Source organism: Calliphora vicina, chromosome 1, assembly GCF_958450345.1.
Source record: "Calliphora vicina chromosome 1, idCalVici1.1, whole genome shotgun sequence".
NCBI classification, from domain to species: Eukaryota; Metazoa; Arthropoda; class Insecta; order Diptera; family Calliphoridae; genus Calliphora; species Calliphora vicina.
This window is the reverse complement of record NC_088780.1, coordinates 129568017-129585196: the sequence shown is the minus strand read 5'-3', so window position 1 is coordinate 129585196 and position 17180 is coordinate 129568017. Positions and strand designations below refer to the sequence as shown.

General features: G+C 31.2%; 1 protein-coding gene across 1 annotated transcript in view; it reads left to right on the top strand.

The window, feature by feature from the left end:
• Positions 1–16117, top strand: part of Gel (Gelsolin) — an 86388-nt gene extending 70271 nt beyond the window's left edge. Inside the window, exons 4-10 of the mRNA XM_065515813.1 lie at positions 32–106; positions 6292–6484; positions 10399–10692; positions 10823–11883; positions 11952–12308; positions 12373–12498; positions 15447–16117. Coding sequence (XP_065371885.1) covers positions 32–106; positions 6292–6484; positions 10399–10692; positions 10823–11883; positions 11952–12308; positions 12373–12498; positions 15447–15521 — 2181 coding nt within the window. The 3' untranslated portion in view covers positions 15522–16117. The remainder of the gene's footprint in view (positions 1–31; positions 107–6291; positions 6485–10398; positions 10693–10822; positions 11884–11951; positions 12309–12372; positions 12499–15446) is intronic.
• Positions 16118–17180: the final 1063 nt, after the last annotated feature.

Sequence of the window (17180 nt, the reverse complement as noted above, 5' to 3'; positions counted from 1 at the left end):
GAATTGTTTTTTTTTCTTATATCATTTGCAGAACTTTGAACCTGTGGCGTATCCTAAAAATAACTATGGCAAATTTTTCACCGGAGACTCTTTTATTGTTTTGAATGTAAGTAAATATTTATTTAAATTTTTTAAAAAAAGATAACTGCATTATTATGTACTTTTTCTTTCATTGTTTGCTGTTATAATATAGAATTTAGCATAATGCACTTTAAACTTTTTACCCCCTAAAATTTTGTGTGTTGTTATGTGATATGAAAGAGATACAGTGGTAATTAAAAGTGAAAATGAAAAACTAAAAAAAGTATTTAAATTTAGGAAAATAAAGGGGGTTCCAATTGGGACTTCAGAACTTTGATAGTTGATAGCGGCCAAATCACCATGATAAAATAGTTTTATCAAAGTGAGTGTTTTGTTCGGGCAATGTTCGCGTTGTCCATTTTACCCGATGAGTCCAAGTTCTGGATGAATGGGTTCGTGATCAAACAAAATTGTCAAATTTGGGACGATACTGGTTTCTTTCAGAAAGACGTCATCACCGTCAACACAAAGTGCAATATGTCGATGATTACCAATTTCTTTTGGCCTGAATTGGAAGATATGAACACCAACGACATGTGGTTTCAACAGGATGGCGCTACGTGCTACACAGTTCATGGTACATTGGACATTCTGCACGAGCGATGTGAGAGGTGATGTGAACTGGCCACTGATATCGTTGAATTTTACCCCGATAGACCTTTTCTTGTGGGGTTTTCTTAAGTTGCAGGTCTAGGCAAATAAGCGACAAACCACAGCAACCCTCAAAGACAACATAGCCCATACCATCGTTCAAATTCAGCCAGATTTATTCGTCAGAGTCATGCAAAATTTTACATTACGGATGCTTCATTTTAAATTCATAAAATAAATCTGTTAATCTTTGTTAATTAATAGAGGTTGTTTTGTGAATTTGGAAAAATCTCTCAGATTTTATTAATATCGCACCACATTCATTGTGCACTGTTTGCACTTAAACTGAAAGTAAACGTGTAGTTTGTTTAAACCTATAAAGTTTTATATTTATGTATATAGTTAGTATGAACGTGCATATGTACATAAAAATCGCTTTTCTTTGCTGGAAAACCAGCAGCAAAAAATAAAGAATGAAACGATTTTTATTTTATATAGAAAACTCATTAAAGATTGACTTAATTGCACCATAGAGGAGTTAAAATGTAAAGCTCTACAAAACATTATGCGGTAAAAAAGAGCTCTACTACTCACACTTACACCCTTAACATACAATTTACAAGAAACAAAAAGCATCGTAAAAAACATTGAAATGTAGCATATAAGTAGCGGTATGTTGCCTCATTTTATGGACACTTTACCCCTATTCACTGTATGTGCTTCTGTAAGTGCGAGTGTTGAGATGTTAAAAGTAAGGTAAAGTTCTCACCTTATAAAATGTTTACTTAGAAATTGCATGGGAATGCTGTTATTTGGTGAAATGCTTTGCTTTTTTTGTGCGCTATTTCAAGGTAATATTTTTCTGACAGCCTAGTAAAATATGCCAGTAAAGTGTTAGCAGGAAAAGAAAGCACATGGTGAAAATTTAGAGCTTTAAACAAATTTTAGCTTTTTTTTTAGTAATTTAAACGTTAAAATATGTTTTTTATGAAAGCTTTTAAAAATTTTAAATCTTTTTTAAAATATTTGTTTTTAATATTCATAAAAGTACAGCTTCCCAGAAAAATGTGTTCCAATGCCAATTAGATTCGAGTTAACAAAAGTGTAATCATTCAAAGGTTGAATGAATTTTATTATGCATAAATTACGAATTTCGTAAACAAGGTGTTATATATCCGATTATACAATTGGGGGATTCAAACGATTTGCGGTTAAGTCATATTGAAAATGTTTGATACCAGGCCTAGTTTTTATGTAAAATTAAATTTTCGGGCAAAAATTCTCAAATCTCATACTCGATAATAAAATATAGTAACCCAATCTTTGATAACAAATTTAAAAATTTGTTTTTATTTTTGCATTTTAGAAGATACACGATTTATTTTCCTCTTTTTTGTCCTATACCACTGTGTAACGTGAAAAGAGCTCCAAAAAACAACAAATATTTTGAGGTCAACAAAATAGGTACTACGTTGGAGGCTTAGAAACAAGAAATAGTCACTCTGGGCTAAATCCGGAGAATAGGGCGGAATAGGGAGCATTTCGTAGCCTAATTCATGGATTTTAGCCATGGAAACTGTACATGTGTATACCTCTTTGTGCACTCGATTGCGAGCAAACGCGGCAACCATCTTGCGGAAAGCGTTCTGATACCCAAATCTCCACAATCTCTCACACTTTCAATATCCGATCGGCCAACACCATATCGTGATTTTCTTCAATTGTTTCGGATGTAGAGATCTCAACTGGGCTTCCAGAACGTTCGGCATTTTCCGTGCTTGTACGGCCACAACGAAATTCAGTAAACCACTTGTTTATACCCTTCACCATGAGTGGCAAGGGTATATACATATGTATAAGTTAGTCATTCCGTTTGTAATTTCTACATTTTTCATTTGCGATCCAACGAAGTATATATATTCTGGATCGTTATAGATATCGTAGTCAATATAGCCATGTCCATCTGTCCGTCTGTGTGTTGAAATCAACTTTCCGAAACCCTCAAATAACTTAATTCGTCCGAAATTCGTCCGGCTCGGTTGCTATTTAAAATCGAGAAAATCGGTCCACAAATGGCTGAGATATAAGGAAAAAACCAGGACAACCTCGATTTTTGACCCATATCTGGATTACTAAATCATTAATATAGACAATATGGATATCTAATGATAGATATTTCAAAGACCTGTGCAACGACCATAGTAAGTTGGACCTATAATGGGTCAAAATCGGAATATTAAAAAAAAAAAATTTTAAATTAAAATTTTTTTTAAATTAAAAAAAATTTTTTTTAAATTAAAAAAAAATTCAGAAATTAAAAAAACAACTGGAAAAAATTTAAATTTTGTTTACCTAAAAATATTTAAAATTTTTATTTGAAAGTATTTGGTTTTTTTGAATTGAAATTGATGGTGCAGAGTCTCATAGAATTTATCAAGCTGAGTGATGGGTTTTCCGCAAAAAATAATGCTTAATGAACAGACGAAAAACGTTAATATTTTTTTCCAATTTCTCCTCAATACACATACTAAATGAACAAATTTAAATGGGAAACTAATACAGTTAATACTTAATACTACTTATGAGAGCTTTTAATTACATATATGAGGAAAATCTAAAACTATGAAAAATAGTTGAAACTGTATTCAAATAGCTCGTATTAATTTTATGTTTCGAAATGAAAATCAGTGACTCATATCGGTAGACTATACCAAAAATCTTGGGTCCGCGATTAGGTTGCTAATCGAGCATCTGTAAAAAAAAGTGTGATCATTTAAATGTTAAAAATTTAAAAATATGTTTTGAAACTTCCTAAAGTATTTCCATTAAGATAATATTTGTTCGCATAGTTTCTAACTTACGTATTCCATTCAACATAAATTAGAGCCGCTAGACATTGGACATAAATTTAAAATGATTTGTTCTCGTTTTAAATTTGTTTTTTTTTGTTTTTGTCTAATATCTTTTATGAATTTTTTAATTGTTAAAAATTGTTTTTGTAGATCTCTTCTAATAGAAATCTTTCAAATCAGATCGAGAACATAATATTTTGCATATACCCGAGGTACAACAATTTGGGTCCATGAGACTCAGATCCCTTTAGTCTATAAAATCCAAGTTCAAAACATAAACTATTACATATGGAAAGTTTATTAAAATCGACAAATAAAATAAATAATAAAAAGCAAATTTGATTTCAAACATTTTTTTTTCTGTGTATATTTCATAGTTTCGTTATTTCCATTAGCTTTTCATAATTGTTGTTTTTAAGACCGTTTTTTGTTAAGTGTACCAAATAAACATTATTTTTTCATAAATCCCAGTACCCCACTTAATACTATGTTACGTCATTTTTTGTACCTAAAACTCTGAAACATACAACACTAATGTAGGGATGAGTAAAAACATCTTTATTTGCACGTAATTTTCATTGTACGTTTTCTTACACATTCATAAAGAAGATATGCATACATTTGTATACATTTCGATAGATACCCCGCAGTTAAGCATGTATTCAATGTATCCCCTATAGATCAGGCGAGGATCCAGATCAACCATTTTGAAAATTAAAATTTGTTCTACATTTTTCATTTTAAAGAAGTGGTACGCCCTTTAGTAATCATAACAACGCCCCTGTTATCAAAATGGAAAAAGATTTACATACATATGTTTTTAACAACAAATCTACCGTTATTCTACAATGAATTGCAAGTCATTATGTTTAGTTTTAAAAACTCTAGACACAATGGAAAAAGAAGATAGAGAAAAAATTGTGCACAAATATATTTTGCACAATTTTTTAGAGTCAAGCTTTTCAGACATGTTTTAAAAGAATTTTCAGAATTATATATAAAAAGAGAGTTTGGAAAAGCGATTGCTATCATTTATAAGACATCACACATCTGATACAAAGTTTTAGCCAAGTTATTATTACTCAACTATAATACAACTATGAATTGGTACAATGAGAATAACATTGATTAATGGGAGGCATCAGAAGAAAAGCCAGAAAATGTATTTGCAATAAAGACACATAAACCTACAGTTATATTTTTTTAAAGCTTAATAGATTACCTTTAGTTTCATGTATAAAATGTTAACATACGTTGTTTCATTTAAAAATTATGCTCGCTTTAATCCGTACCGATTTTAAGTGACCACTTCTTTATTCTGTTGTTATATAAAAAAAATGTTCAGTTTTGGGGGGAAATTTCATATTTCACCCCATCTGGATCCGCGCCTGTTATAGGCAGTAGTTGTCATTTATAGCTTTGTTCAATAACTAAAAGTTGTTACTAGTTAGTAACAATTGTTACTGGAAAAGCGTTCATTAACTCAAAAAACTAGCAAGTAGAGAAAAAAGCAAGAGCGTATAAATTTTAAAGAGTCTTCTCTCGTTGCAAACTATTACAAGTTCTATTTTGAACTCGTAATAGTTAGCAGCTTATATTTCATATGTTTTGTGTTATTGTTTATTTATTTACAATTTTATTTTTGTGGTGGAAAAATGTCAAAAAAAGAATTTTCAATAAAATTTAAGATAATGTGAGTATTTTATACTCACATTATTTATATACATTTTAAAAGGAATAAGATAAGAAAATTGTGCGTATAAAACAATTGTTACTAGAAAATCGTTCATTTACTTTTTACTATTTTTGAGAATTTAAGAGAGTAATTTTGTAAATTTAGATTCTTCTCTCGTTGCAAGTATTTACTGGAAAAGTAAATGAACAGACCTATTGTCCGACTCAATTTATACATTTTGGGTCATTTAACAGGTATGTGCTCTTTGTAGTCCAGAGACAATTCAATTGGTTACTTTATATATCCCAGGTAATCTAGCGTGAAGAATTTTATACAAATTGTGTTGAAATAATTCACATAAAGTTTCCCAGCTGTTCTAGGAGACAGTTCCGAAGTACTGATTTTATCATTTAGGGCAGCAACTAGTTAGATAACTAGCTTAGTGACTAGTTATTTTAACACGTACATTTCCTAAGCAGGTGGTCACTAAGCTGGCTTGCTTAAGTATACTAATATACCGTGTATACTGGCGTGAAGTCAATTGTCTCTTTTGCGTCTTTAAGTAACCATAGTTTAAACGTACTGCACTTTAAAATTTAGTTTTTCTACCCACCAGAAGTAATCTATTGCAGAGTTGTCGGAGGAAGATTTGTTTACAAACAATAGGTTATTGGACTGTCTATTTTAACGACTGTTTGAGTTCAATTAGCAACTGTAAATGTTAAAATAACTAGTTATGTAGATGATCAAGTAACCAGTTAGGTAACTGACTCTATGTAACCAATATGTGAATTCAATGTGTTGACTACTTTAAACCAGTTATCAGGCAGACTCATTGTAATCCAAAATATTCAATTGACCTCCAGCATAGAACATGCTCGTATTAAAATATCTAGTCACGTAGCTAGTTATGTAACTAGTTGTCAACCTAAATGATAGGTAAAATCACTAGTTTGGGACAGTATCCTTGGAATTGCTGGGTTCTGGTAAATTGTAGCATTTTATTTAAAAAAAGTACTTATGCATTGTTTTCTACCGCGTTGTATACTTATACATACATACAATTAATTTCTATTTTCTTTTATCTTACAGACTATCGAAGGTAAAGACAAAAAACTCTCTTGGGATGTACACTTTTGGTTGGGCTCGGAAACATCCGTTGATGAGGCTGGTGCTGCTGCCATTTTAACCGTACAACTTGATGACCTACTTAACGGTGGTCCAGTGCAACATCGCGAAGTTCAGGATCATGAATCGCAATTGTTTTTGAGCTACTTTAAAAATGGTAAGAAGTTGTTACTTAAAACTATTTCCATTTATGCACCTGCAACTGATACTGACACTTCTCCAGTCAGTGTATGCATTACAGTTGCTTATTAGTTATTTTGTTTTCTGCGTACCTCTTGATCCATAGAAAGCAGGATGGAACGAAGAAAAGCAAAACAATTTTGGAAAATGTATTGTAGTTTACAGTTTTTGAAATACACACCTGTGGTTGCCTATTTGTTGTTATGTGTGTGTGCAACATGGTAACTCTTGCTGTTATTCTTAATATGGTAGTGGTAAAAATTTAAAACTTTTTTTATATTTTTGTTTGTTACTCTGGGTGTAACTATGTTCTTAACTTTTTTCGGTTATTAGTTTTGTGTGTGTGTTTTTTTTCGTGGCGTTTCCTTCAACTGTAAGTCGTTCAGCTTGAAGTAAAGTATGTTTGACTAAGTTTGTTTTTAAGGAGTTATTGTGGTTAATGGTTGTACTTTTCCAAGTTATTTTCTGGTTTCTTAATGGTTTATCAGGAAGGGTATGTAGATATGTACATTAGGAGGGTAACAATGTCCATAAATCAAATAATATATGAGGAAAATCAAAAATTTTGGAGAATCGTTGAAACTGAATTCAGATGGCTTGAATTTATTTTGTGTTTCGAAATGAAAAAAAAAAAACATTGACACATATCGATAGATCATAGAAACAAATTAGGTTGCTAATCTTTCACCTCAGATGCTTTGTGAAGCCAAATGTAATGGAAAAAAAATCTTTCACCTCTTAGATTGCTAATGTCCTCTTTTAAAAACAGTTTGAACAAGTTTTACCCATGAGTACAGGATATGGGTTAAGGTTATGGTCAAGTTGAAAATTTAGAAATATAATTTGAAACTTACAAAAGGTTTTTCATTAATTTGATATCTGTATTAACAGAAAAATGTTAAAATACTTTTTGTCAAATTCCCCAAAATTTTTGATTTTACCCATGATAATTTGATACCCAATAATTGTAGAAGGAAGAATCACTAGGGAGAGTTTTTAATATTTACCCCTATAACGTCAAACTTTGATTTTGATTTTTTTCATATCTTTTCATATTTTTTCATATTTTCTTTTGTTTGACGTTATAGGAATTGTATAATTGAGAATTTATTTTCTACTGAGTTTACCTTATATTGTTGTGTCATAATTTTACCAATATAAGTTTTTTTTTTGTTTTCAATTACAATTTTAGATTTTCCAACATTACCTACACATTTATTTTGATTTATAAACTTGAAGTCATAAAATCGATTGTATGATTTTAGTTGGGAAAAATTTAAAACATTTTTTCGAGGTCTTCCTTATTCACATATTGTATGTGTGTGTTAAAAATGTAGTGTAATTTAAACATGGAATTTGCAAGGAACTATAGAACTGGCAAATTCTATATTGAAGGATTGAGTATATAAAACGTTGTTCAAACAAGAACATAACATCAACAAGAGTTGTCCACACAAGACAAATTCATGTGTGAACAAGAAATTGTTCATTGAGTGCACAAATAGATGGCCTATCAAGAAGCGTAACAATTCTTGTTATACTCTACACCGCCATAGTGCAGAGTATAACTATTAGGGTATTCTAATTATTCGATTTTTCTCTTGTTCGAATAAAATGAATAATTCGAATAAGATATTTTAACTTGTTCGAATAATTCGATCACACGTTTAAAATTAATCGAATTATTCGAATAATTTAAATTTTTTTAAAAAAGTAAAGAATGAAGTTTTGATGTCGGTTTTTTAATATTTTATTGTTAAAGAAAAACAAAAAATAACATTAAAGTTAACAATTCAAGTATTGATAATGTTAAAAAACATTCGAAAACAAAATAAATCATTAAGTTTTCAACAGAAATATTATGATCAGATTAAATCCCGAAAAATCTACAAAACAATTGACTAGCAAACCCTTTAGATTCCGTTTTAGAGCTATGTTTTAAAAAATTTGAGCTAGTTGGACATGATCCTGAATTCAAGTACAATATAAACGTATTAAGAACTTTTTTATGTCGTTCATTAATTTGGGTTTTAAATTGAGTAACTAATTCTTTAGTAAATGAAATTTCTAAATTATTTATAACAAATTGTATTATACATCAAGCTCTATCAACGTTGCTGAATTTTTGCTTAATAAAGTGATCTTCGGGAATTACACAATAAAGGGAAAGAGTTTGTCAGTGAACGTGGCTAATTTGAAGTCAGGCAGTGCATGATTGACGCATTTACAAATACGCAAAAATTTTATTACCATGTTAGACAAAGATGTTCAACGATGTTCAAAATCATGTATAACGAACTCCATGCTTTTCTTGCAACAAAACATTAGTTTGCAATATTTGTGTTTATCATTCGATTTATTAAATATTTTGCAATACTTACGTACGCGGTTAATAACATCACTTCTATTCATATATTTTAAGATCATGGCCTTCATCTATTTCAATGTAATCATTATAAATGTCATCCTTAATATCACTTTTGACGAACGTTTCAAAATCACATTCTCCATCACATTCAACTCCAATTTAATCTAAGTTAACATTTTGATTATTAATTGCGATTCTTTTAATATTTCGCCAGCTAATAACAAATATTTTATTCCGTACCTTTTATTTTCATTGGTTCAAGTCGTAAGTTAAAAATTTTGAAAGACTTGTTTTTAGAATTGTAACTTCTTGCAGTATTATTTATATATTTATAGAAGGAGCTATCGGAACACTCATCTACAGTGATCGAAAGTCCCTTTGTCTTTAGTTATTTGTCGAATTTCAGAAACAATACAATTTTTGTGAGTCATTATTACTTATTTAAATTTGAAATTATGAAAAATTTTAAGCAATTTAATAAATTTAAATTTATTCGTTTTATTCGATTATTCTACATAAAATTGTTCGAATTATTCGTTATTCGAAAATGGCTATTTTTAAATTGTTCGATTAATCGAACGATCTTTAGTCGAATGAATAACACCAACCTTTAAGTATACCTATCGACTCAGAATCATTTCTGAGTTGATTTAACGATTTATATCGTCCGTCTAACTGTCTGGTTGTCCATGTTAACAGTTTGCGAAATGTACAGGTCGCCATAACCCCAATGAAACTGTAAATATCTGATTTATATAGATATCAACACAAATTCCTCCACAAATAAGATTTATACAGTGACTCAAACGCAAAATCGGACAAGAGTTTGTCCATAATTAGTCATAGCTCGCATATAGACCCTCTTCCGAAAATCACTTTAACGTTCATAAATCTCTGAAAAATGTCGGTATATACACAAAATTCACCATAAATAACTTTCATATAGACATAAAACACGACCTAATTTCATGGTGATCGGTCCATAATTGGTCATAGCTCCCATATAAGGCCCATTTCGAAAATCACTCACGAATATAAATTATTGATATTTTAAAAGAAAAATCTTTTTGCTCATTTACTTGACCGAACTTGTTTTTTTTTTAAACTTAAAAGAAAAAAGTTTTTGCTTTAAGGCTCAGATATTATTATATGGCCGGACTTTACCCACTATCCTTTTCATTGTTTTTGATTGCCAAACTTTACTGCGAAAATGGCAAAACACTATGATATAGAGCATCTTAAATTCCACATATTTGTTATAGACTTCTCTCTTAATGCAAAACAAAATGTAAGCCTGTGTATATCTTCATTTTCACATGCTGATGAACATACGCTACATATAAGACACGTTCGTGTACTAATTAAGTTATAAAAAGTCCTTTTTAAAAATATTTTCGTATAATATTAAATATGTATACTGGTATGCTCGTCATTTATTATCATTAATACACACACTACGCCTAGCTCCATTCATATCCAGTAAAATAATAATAATATTTTTTTCCATTCTCAATGCAATGCAGGTGTACGTTATGAACAGGGTGGTATTGGAACTGGCTTTAAACATGTTGAAACAAATGCCCAGGGCGAAAAACGTCTCTTCCAAGTAAAGGGTAAACGTAATGTACGTGTACGCCAAGTTAACTTGTCGGTATCATCGATGAACAAGGGTGATTGTTTCATATTGGATGCTGGTAATGAGATTTACGTATATGTGGGTGCCCAAGCAAAACGTGTGGAAAAATTAAAAGCCATCAGTGCAGCAAATCAAATCAGAGATCAAGATCATAATGGCAGAGCTCGAGTGCAAATAATTGGTAAGTTGAATGTGGAAAAATAAGTAGAACAAACAGAAACAGGAAGGAAACGACAGAGCATTTAACATAACTTACTTTTCTTTACATTCCTTTTCATTTAATTTGTTTGGTAAACAAACATATTAAACAGATGAATTCAGCACTGATATTGATAAGCAAGGCTTCTTTAATGTATTGGGTTCCGGTTCTCCTAGTCAAGTACCCGATGAATCTGTCGCTGAAGAAGATGCTGCCTTTGAAAGTGCTGATGCTAATTCGGTTACTTTGTACAAGGTAACCGATAGCTCTGGTAGCCTTAAAATTGAACCCATCTCCCAAAAGCCTTTACGCCAAGAAATGTTGGATACCCGCGATTGCTTTATTTTGGATACCGGTTCCGGTATATATGTTTGGGTGGGACGTGGTGCCACACCCAAGGAAAAGGCCGATTCTATGACTAAGGCCCAAGAATTTTTGCGTACCAAGAAATATCCCGCCTGGACTCAAATTCATCGTATTGTCGAGAGCGCTGAATCGGCTCCATTCAAGCAATACTTTGCCACTTGGCGCGATGCTGGCATGTCCCATACTCGCCTAGTGCGTTCGGCTTTGGGTTACGATACCGACGACTCTGAATTCGAAATTGACGATGTCGATTCTGTCTTGAAGAATCTCAAAGAGCGTGGTGGTCGTGCTATCGGTTTTATGCCCGACAATGGCCAAAACGCCATTGAGGAAATCACTCAATATTACACTAACTCTGGCAGTAATGAAGTGTTGCGCAATACTCTTGAGTTTGAGGAAAACATGCCTTTATTGGGTTATTCGGCTTATGTTATTACCTATAAGTTCGAGTCGAAACATGGCGATACCGGTTCTTTGATTTATGTTTGGGAGGGTGTTAAGGCCAGCCAGGATGCCCGTGAACGTGCTTTCGAGGATGCTATGTCTTTGGCTATGGAACAAAATGCTATTTTGATTCGCACTGTCCAGAATCATGAACCCAGACATTTCCTAAAAATGTTCAAGGGAAAGTTGATGACATTATTCACATCTACTCCCACAGAGCCACAATTGTTCCATATTCGTGGTACCGATGAATCAAATGTGCATGCTTATGAGGTCAAGGCCGATTCTTCATCATTGTCTTCGTCTGATGTATTTGCTTTGGTAACAAATCGTGATAACAAGGTTTACATTTGGATTGGTTTGGTAAGAAATCATCTAAAAGGAAGAATTTATAAGGAAAACATAATTGATTGCTTATTTCTCGTTGGCAGGGATCTTCTGATTTTGAAAAGTCCATGGGCTTGGAACGTTTTGGTCAATATTGGCCCGATGTTGAAGCTGAGATTATTGAAGAAGGTGCTGAACCCGATGATTTCTGGGAAGATTTGAATGGTGAAGGTATATATGACCGTAGCATGTCCGAAAAGGGTGCTCCTCTTTTGGAGCCACGTCTCTTCCACTGCCGATTGGTGGGTAATCGCATTAAGGTTGAAGAGGTCAATCACTTTGAACAGGCCGATTTGGATATGGATGATGTTATGCTTATGGATGCTGGTGATGAGATTTATATGTGGGTTGGTTCTGGAGCTACAGCTGATGAAAATGGCAAAATTTTGGACATGGCCAAGGTAGGCTTTAATATATAAACAATAATTTAAATTTATGGTGAAAATAATTAAAATTTACTTTTAGAAATACATTAAATCCGAACCCACTGATCGCACCATTGACACCGTCAGTGTTATACGCATTTCTCAAGATCATGAACCTCGCGTCTTCAAACGCATGTTCCCCACTTGGGAAGAGGGTTATTGGCAGGTTAGTAGAAAATTCATAACAAATTCCATGTATTTATTTTAGCAGCTCATTTCTTGTTATACTTAATTAGTTTATTTTGTTTGTTGTAAAATGTATCTATCTGTTTTTATTTTTTATGTATTGTAGTATTAATTTCATTAATTAGTTAATTTAATTCATTTTGCATTGTATTTTTTGTGTTTATTTGTGACTAATTTTAAAAATAAATATTTGATCATAACTACTTATATTAATAGCCTAAACTTATTAATAGTATTAATTTTGTATTTGGATTTTTTTAATTAGTAGTTAGTACATTTTTTTAAACTAATTATGACCTATATTTTTCGTTAAAGTCTCATAATCTTAATCTGATAAGATCTTTTATTGGGTCAGTGGTTTTTTACCATAGGTCAAAGAAGCGTAAGCCAGTGGATATAAGTGGAATAAATGCATAGTATCGTGGGGTCTCTGGGGGCAGGTCAACGGTTTAAAGTGTCAAAAACAATTTGTTCATGGTAGCATTTGACAAAACTGCAACAACCGGTTGTTAATTTTACAATGGCAGATGTTGTGTACCTCACTATTCGGGATCGGGAAGAGGTATTCATTTAGGATTCTGTTGCATCTATAGCTATAAATGGCTTCGAAGATATCCATTTAATGCAACGTTTTCTAAGTAGGATGGGATGATGACCCGGATGTTGTTACGATAGCGTCGGAAGTTCATCTGTCGTGGAAGGGAATCCTACAACAGATACAGATGATTTGACAATTCAACAGAAAGTATCTGGACAAATACTCATTGTGATGCCTGACTGATATCATACAGGTCTGCTATAATATACAATGATCCACTTTCGCCATATCGACACATCCGGTTGGGATACCTAGTGGATTATTTTGCGCCGTTTGTAAACGTCTCCATTGCATCTCACTTAGGAATGAGGTCCATACTGAGCCATGATTATTGAGAATAGAGAGTCTAATTGCCTTATATGTTGCTAATATTGTCTACCTTTTCATGCACCAAGAGGTACCAATACTAGCTTTTATGACCTGCTTCGACCTCTAACTTTTTGGTTGACGTAAGTGGAGTGCGAGAAAAAATGTAGGTGCCTCGAAAGCGACCCCAAAAATGTTCGGGTTTTGTATTGTGGATATACCATTCATTTGGTTGACGTGTAGGTGCTCGAAAGCAACCTCAAAAATTTTCGGGTTTTGTATCGTGGATACACATAGTAAGACTTCCTAAGATCTCTAACCGATAATTCATTTGTCATAAAATGTTCAAACAAAGTTTCTTTATAAAATTTTCTTGTTTTTCACTAAAGTTTCTCAAGGAAATTTGTCCGTTTCTCGCTCAAACTTTCTCTAGGAAAATTGTTCATTTCTCGAATATGTTTCTATGATGTTTCTCTAGGAAATTTATTGGTTTCAGAAATAAATTTTATTTGCGAATTTTTATTTGTTACTTAAACAAAGTTTCTCTAAGAAATTTGCTTGTTTCTCGAATAAAGTTTCTCTAAGAAATTTGATCATTTCTCAAACAAAGTTTCTTTATGAAATTTGTTCGTTTCTCAAATAAAGTTTGTTAATTTCTTTAGGAAATTGGTTCTTTTCTCGGACTAAGTTTCGTCTTTCTAACAAAATTTCTCTGGCTATATATAAATACATATGTAGAATGCTCCATTTCCAGAATTTGAATTGCTTATTAATCCCACTAATAATGCTGCTGACATGTTGTTGGATTTGGATGACCTAGAAAGACTGCACTTTAGTACATAGTCGCGGTCATTTCGATTTGTCAGGACCAATTAATATTATTCTTATATTTAGCAATTTTAGAATAATTCTCCGGTATCCAACTCGAACATATTTATTTAAATGTCAAATATTCACACAATATTCTAATAAATCAACTATTCGATTTATTTTAGAGCGCCATAAAAACGCTCCTTCAATAAGGACTTCCGAACAAATTGGCTATCATTCAGTTTGTTTTGCCAAATCACCCTGGATGGTTATAGCGTTCAAATACACGTTCAAATTATAAAATGGTTTTATCATGGTAAGGCCCATTTCTGGATGAATGGGTACATCAACTAACAAAATTGTCGAATTTGGCACGATACCAATTCATATGAGATCCAAGAGCGTCCAATGCATCCCGAAAAAGTCACTGTTTGGTGGAGATTTTAGGCTGGCGGCGTCATCGGTCCACATTTATTTCGATTATTTGTTTTATTTGTATACTATAAAGTTAGAAAGCGCTTATGGAAGACGAAATTTACCTCATTAAAATCTGTCAAAGCGTGTTGATGGGTACACTGTTGAAGACTTTATCCACGTTCGGAATTGTCATAGGAAATTATTCATTTGACATTTTATGTTTAATACATTTACATACAAATTCCATATAGTTCTTTTCATTTTACTTCTAAGAATTTAAATAAGACAAGTGCTTGATTTAGTCCCCACTTATATTAATTAATGTATTTAAACTAAAAACCTATTCATTTATCTAATTAATGATTTTATGTTGTTATTTTTAACATAATCATAAAATTTTGCAACACAAATTTTCGTAAACTGAAGTTCATTTAAAACATTAATTGAAAATCATGAATAAATAAAGGTAAGTACAAAATCATTTCATAAAATGTAGTAATTAACCACTTAGAAAACTTTACTAACAACATAAACAGCTTTAAGTTTAAAACTTTACTGCTTTAATCTTTTAAAACAAAATATTTGCTTAAAATTTTATTAAATTTATTTTGCTATTAAAAAGTTTCATACTTTTTCGAAAATTTAATTTCATAAACATGGCATGCCATCATACATATTTATAAAAATACATTATTATAATATCTAAATACTTTGTCTGCTTTTCGAAAAGTACAATTTACAATTTCATTTTAATATAATTTTCTAAATTTTCTTTTTGTATCATCACAACAATCCAGGGCATACCTTCCTATGAGGATGTACGTAAGCAAGTTTATGAAGACAATGAACGTATTGAGGACAATGATGTTTAAATATACAAGAAGCTACCAAATAAATAAAATAAAAAATAAAACACAAAAATTAAATCCAATATTTTCGTAATTTTGTTTGTCACAAACAAATATCTTCTTCTACTTATGCGAAGAAAAGAAGCACAAAATTTAATAAAAAATCATGAAGCAAGGAAAAGAACAACCAACCAACTAACTGAACTAAACCTTCAAACCAATCAACTTAACAACTCAAATCCAACTATAAACACTTGCATGAACAATTTATTTATGAATTTTATACATATTTTATTATTACGATATAATACTTTTGTTTATTGTTTTATTTTTTTTTTAACTTTTACATACAATATATAAATATGTAACTATATTATGTATTCCTTCAATTTTCCCATTATTTTATTGTTAGTAGTTTGTAAAAGTTGAACAAAATTTTTTGTTTTTTTATATTCATAATTTCTACCTTCATACTTTTCTTCTCTTATGCACAATTAATTTAAAAAAAAACCTACATAAAATATGCCAAAATTTACTACATATATCATTATAATTTTATTAACATAAATTTTTATACGAATAATAAAGATTTAAACATTTTTGTTGACATTTTTGATTAATTTCTTTGTGTACGATTATTTAGTTTATTTTAAAATTAACTTTTTAAATACCTGTTGCCAGTACATGAAAATATAATGGGTATAAAAAAAGAAATATTATAAAAACGTAAAATTTTTAGTTAAAAACTAAAAAGGGAGTTTATTATAACTATGAAATTTTTATACTCGTATAAAGTGGTTTTCGATGAGGACAACAAATTTGTTTTAAAATAAAACTAAGAATAATTGAGATATTGAGCTAAAATTTATTCAAAGTGTAGTACACATATTAAATTTAAATAATGAATTCAATCCCGGTTGACATAACGCTTGAATTCAATCAAAAATTGCCATCATTTGCAGGATATCAGTTCCCAAAGCTTATCGAAAAAAAATCCCAAATAATATACTGTATTTATAAAAATTAATAACCGCAAAAATTAACAAGTAAGAAAGTATGGTCGGTCAAACCCAACCATACTATAATACCCTACACTCAGTAAGTGTGCAAAAATATTTTATTTTAAATTTCAATAATTTATTTTCGTGAATGATTTTGGGAAGTTGGCCTTATATGGGAGCTATTACTAGTTATGGACCGATCGCCATGAAATTAGGTCGTGTGATTTATGGGTATACGAAACTTATTTCTGTTGAATTTTATGTGGATATCAAAATTTTGAAGAGATTTATTGTCGCACAGTGGTATGAGAATAAAAAAGAGGGATATAAATCTGTAACTTCTAAACCCTTACTCCGATTTGAATGAAATTTCACATGCGCAAAGAGCAAGTGTAGTCGAGTTTAAGTTTTGAATTTGGACCTCATGGAGCGGAACTAGGGGTTCCCAAAGTAGGACACCTCGGGTATGTTCAATTTTTAAAATAAACATATTTCTTCGTCTGTGTTCCGATTTAAAAAAAATTACACATATAGAATCTCCTCGCCGAGCACTACATTTAAAATATTTGACGTAAAGTTAAGTTTTCAAAAAGTACAAATACATTATACATCCTTTTAGGAATTTTTTAGATAACTTAAAAAGAATAAAAGTACTTTTTCCCAAAAAAATTGCGAAAAATCG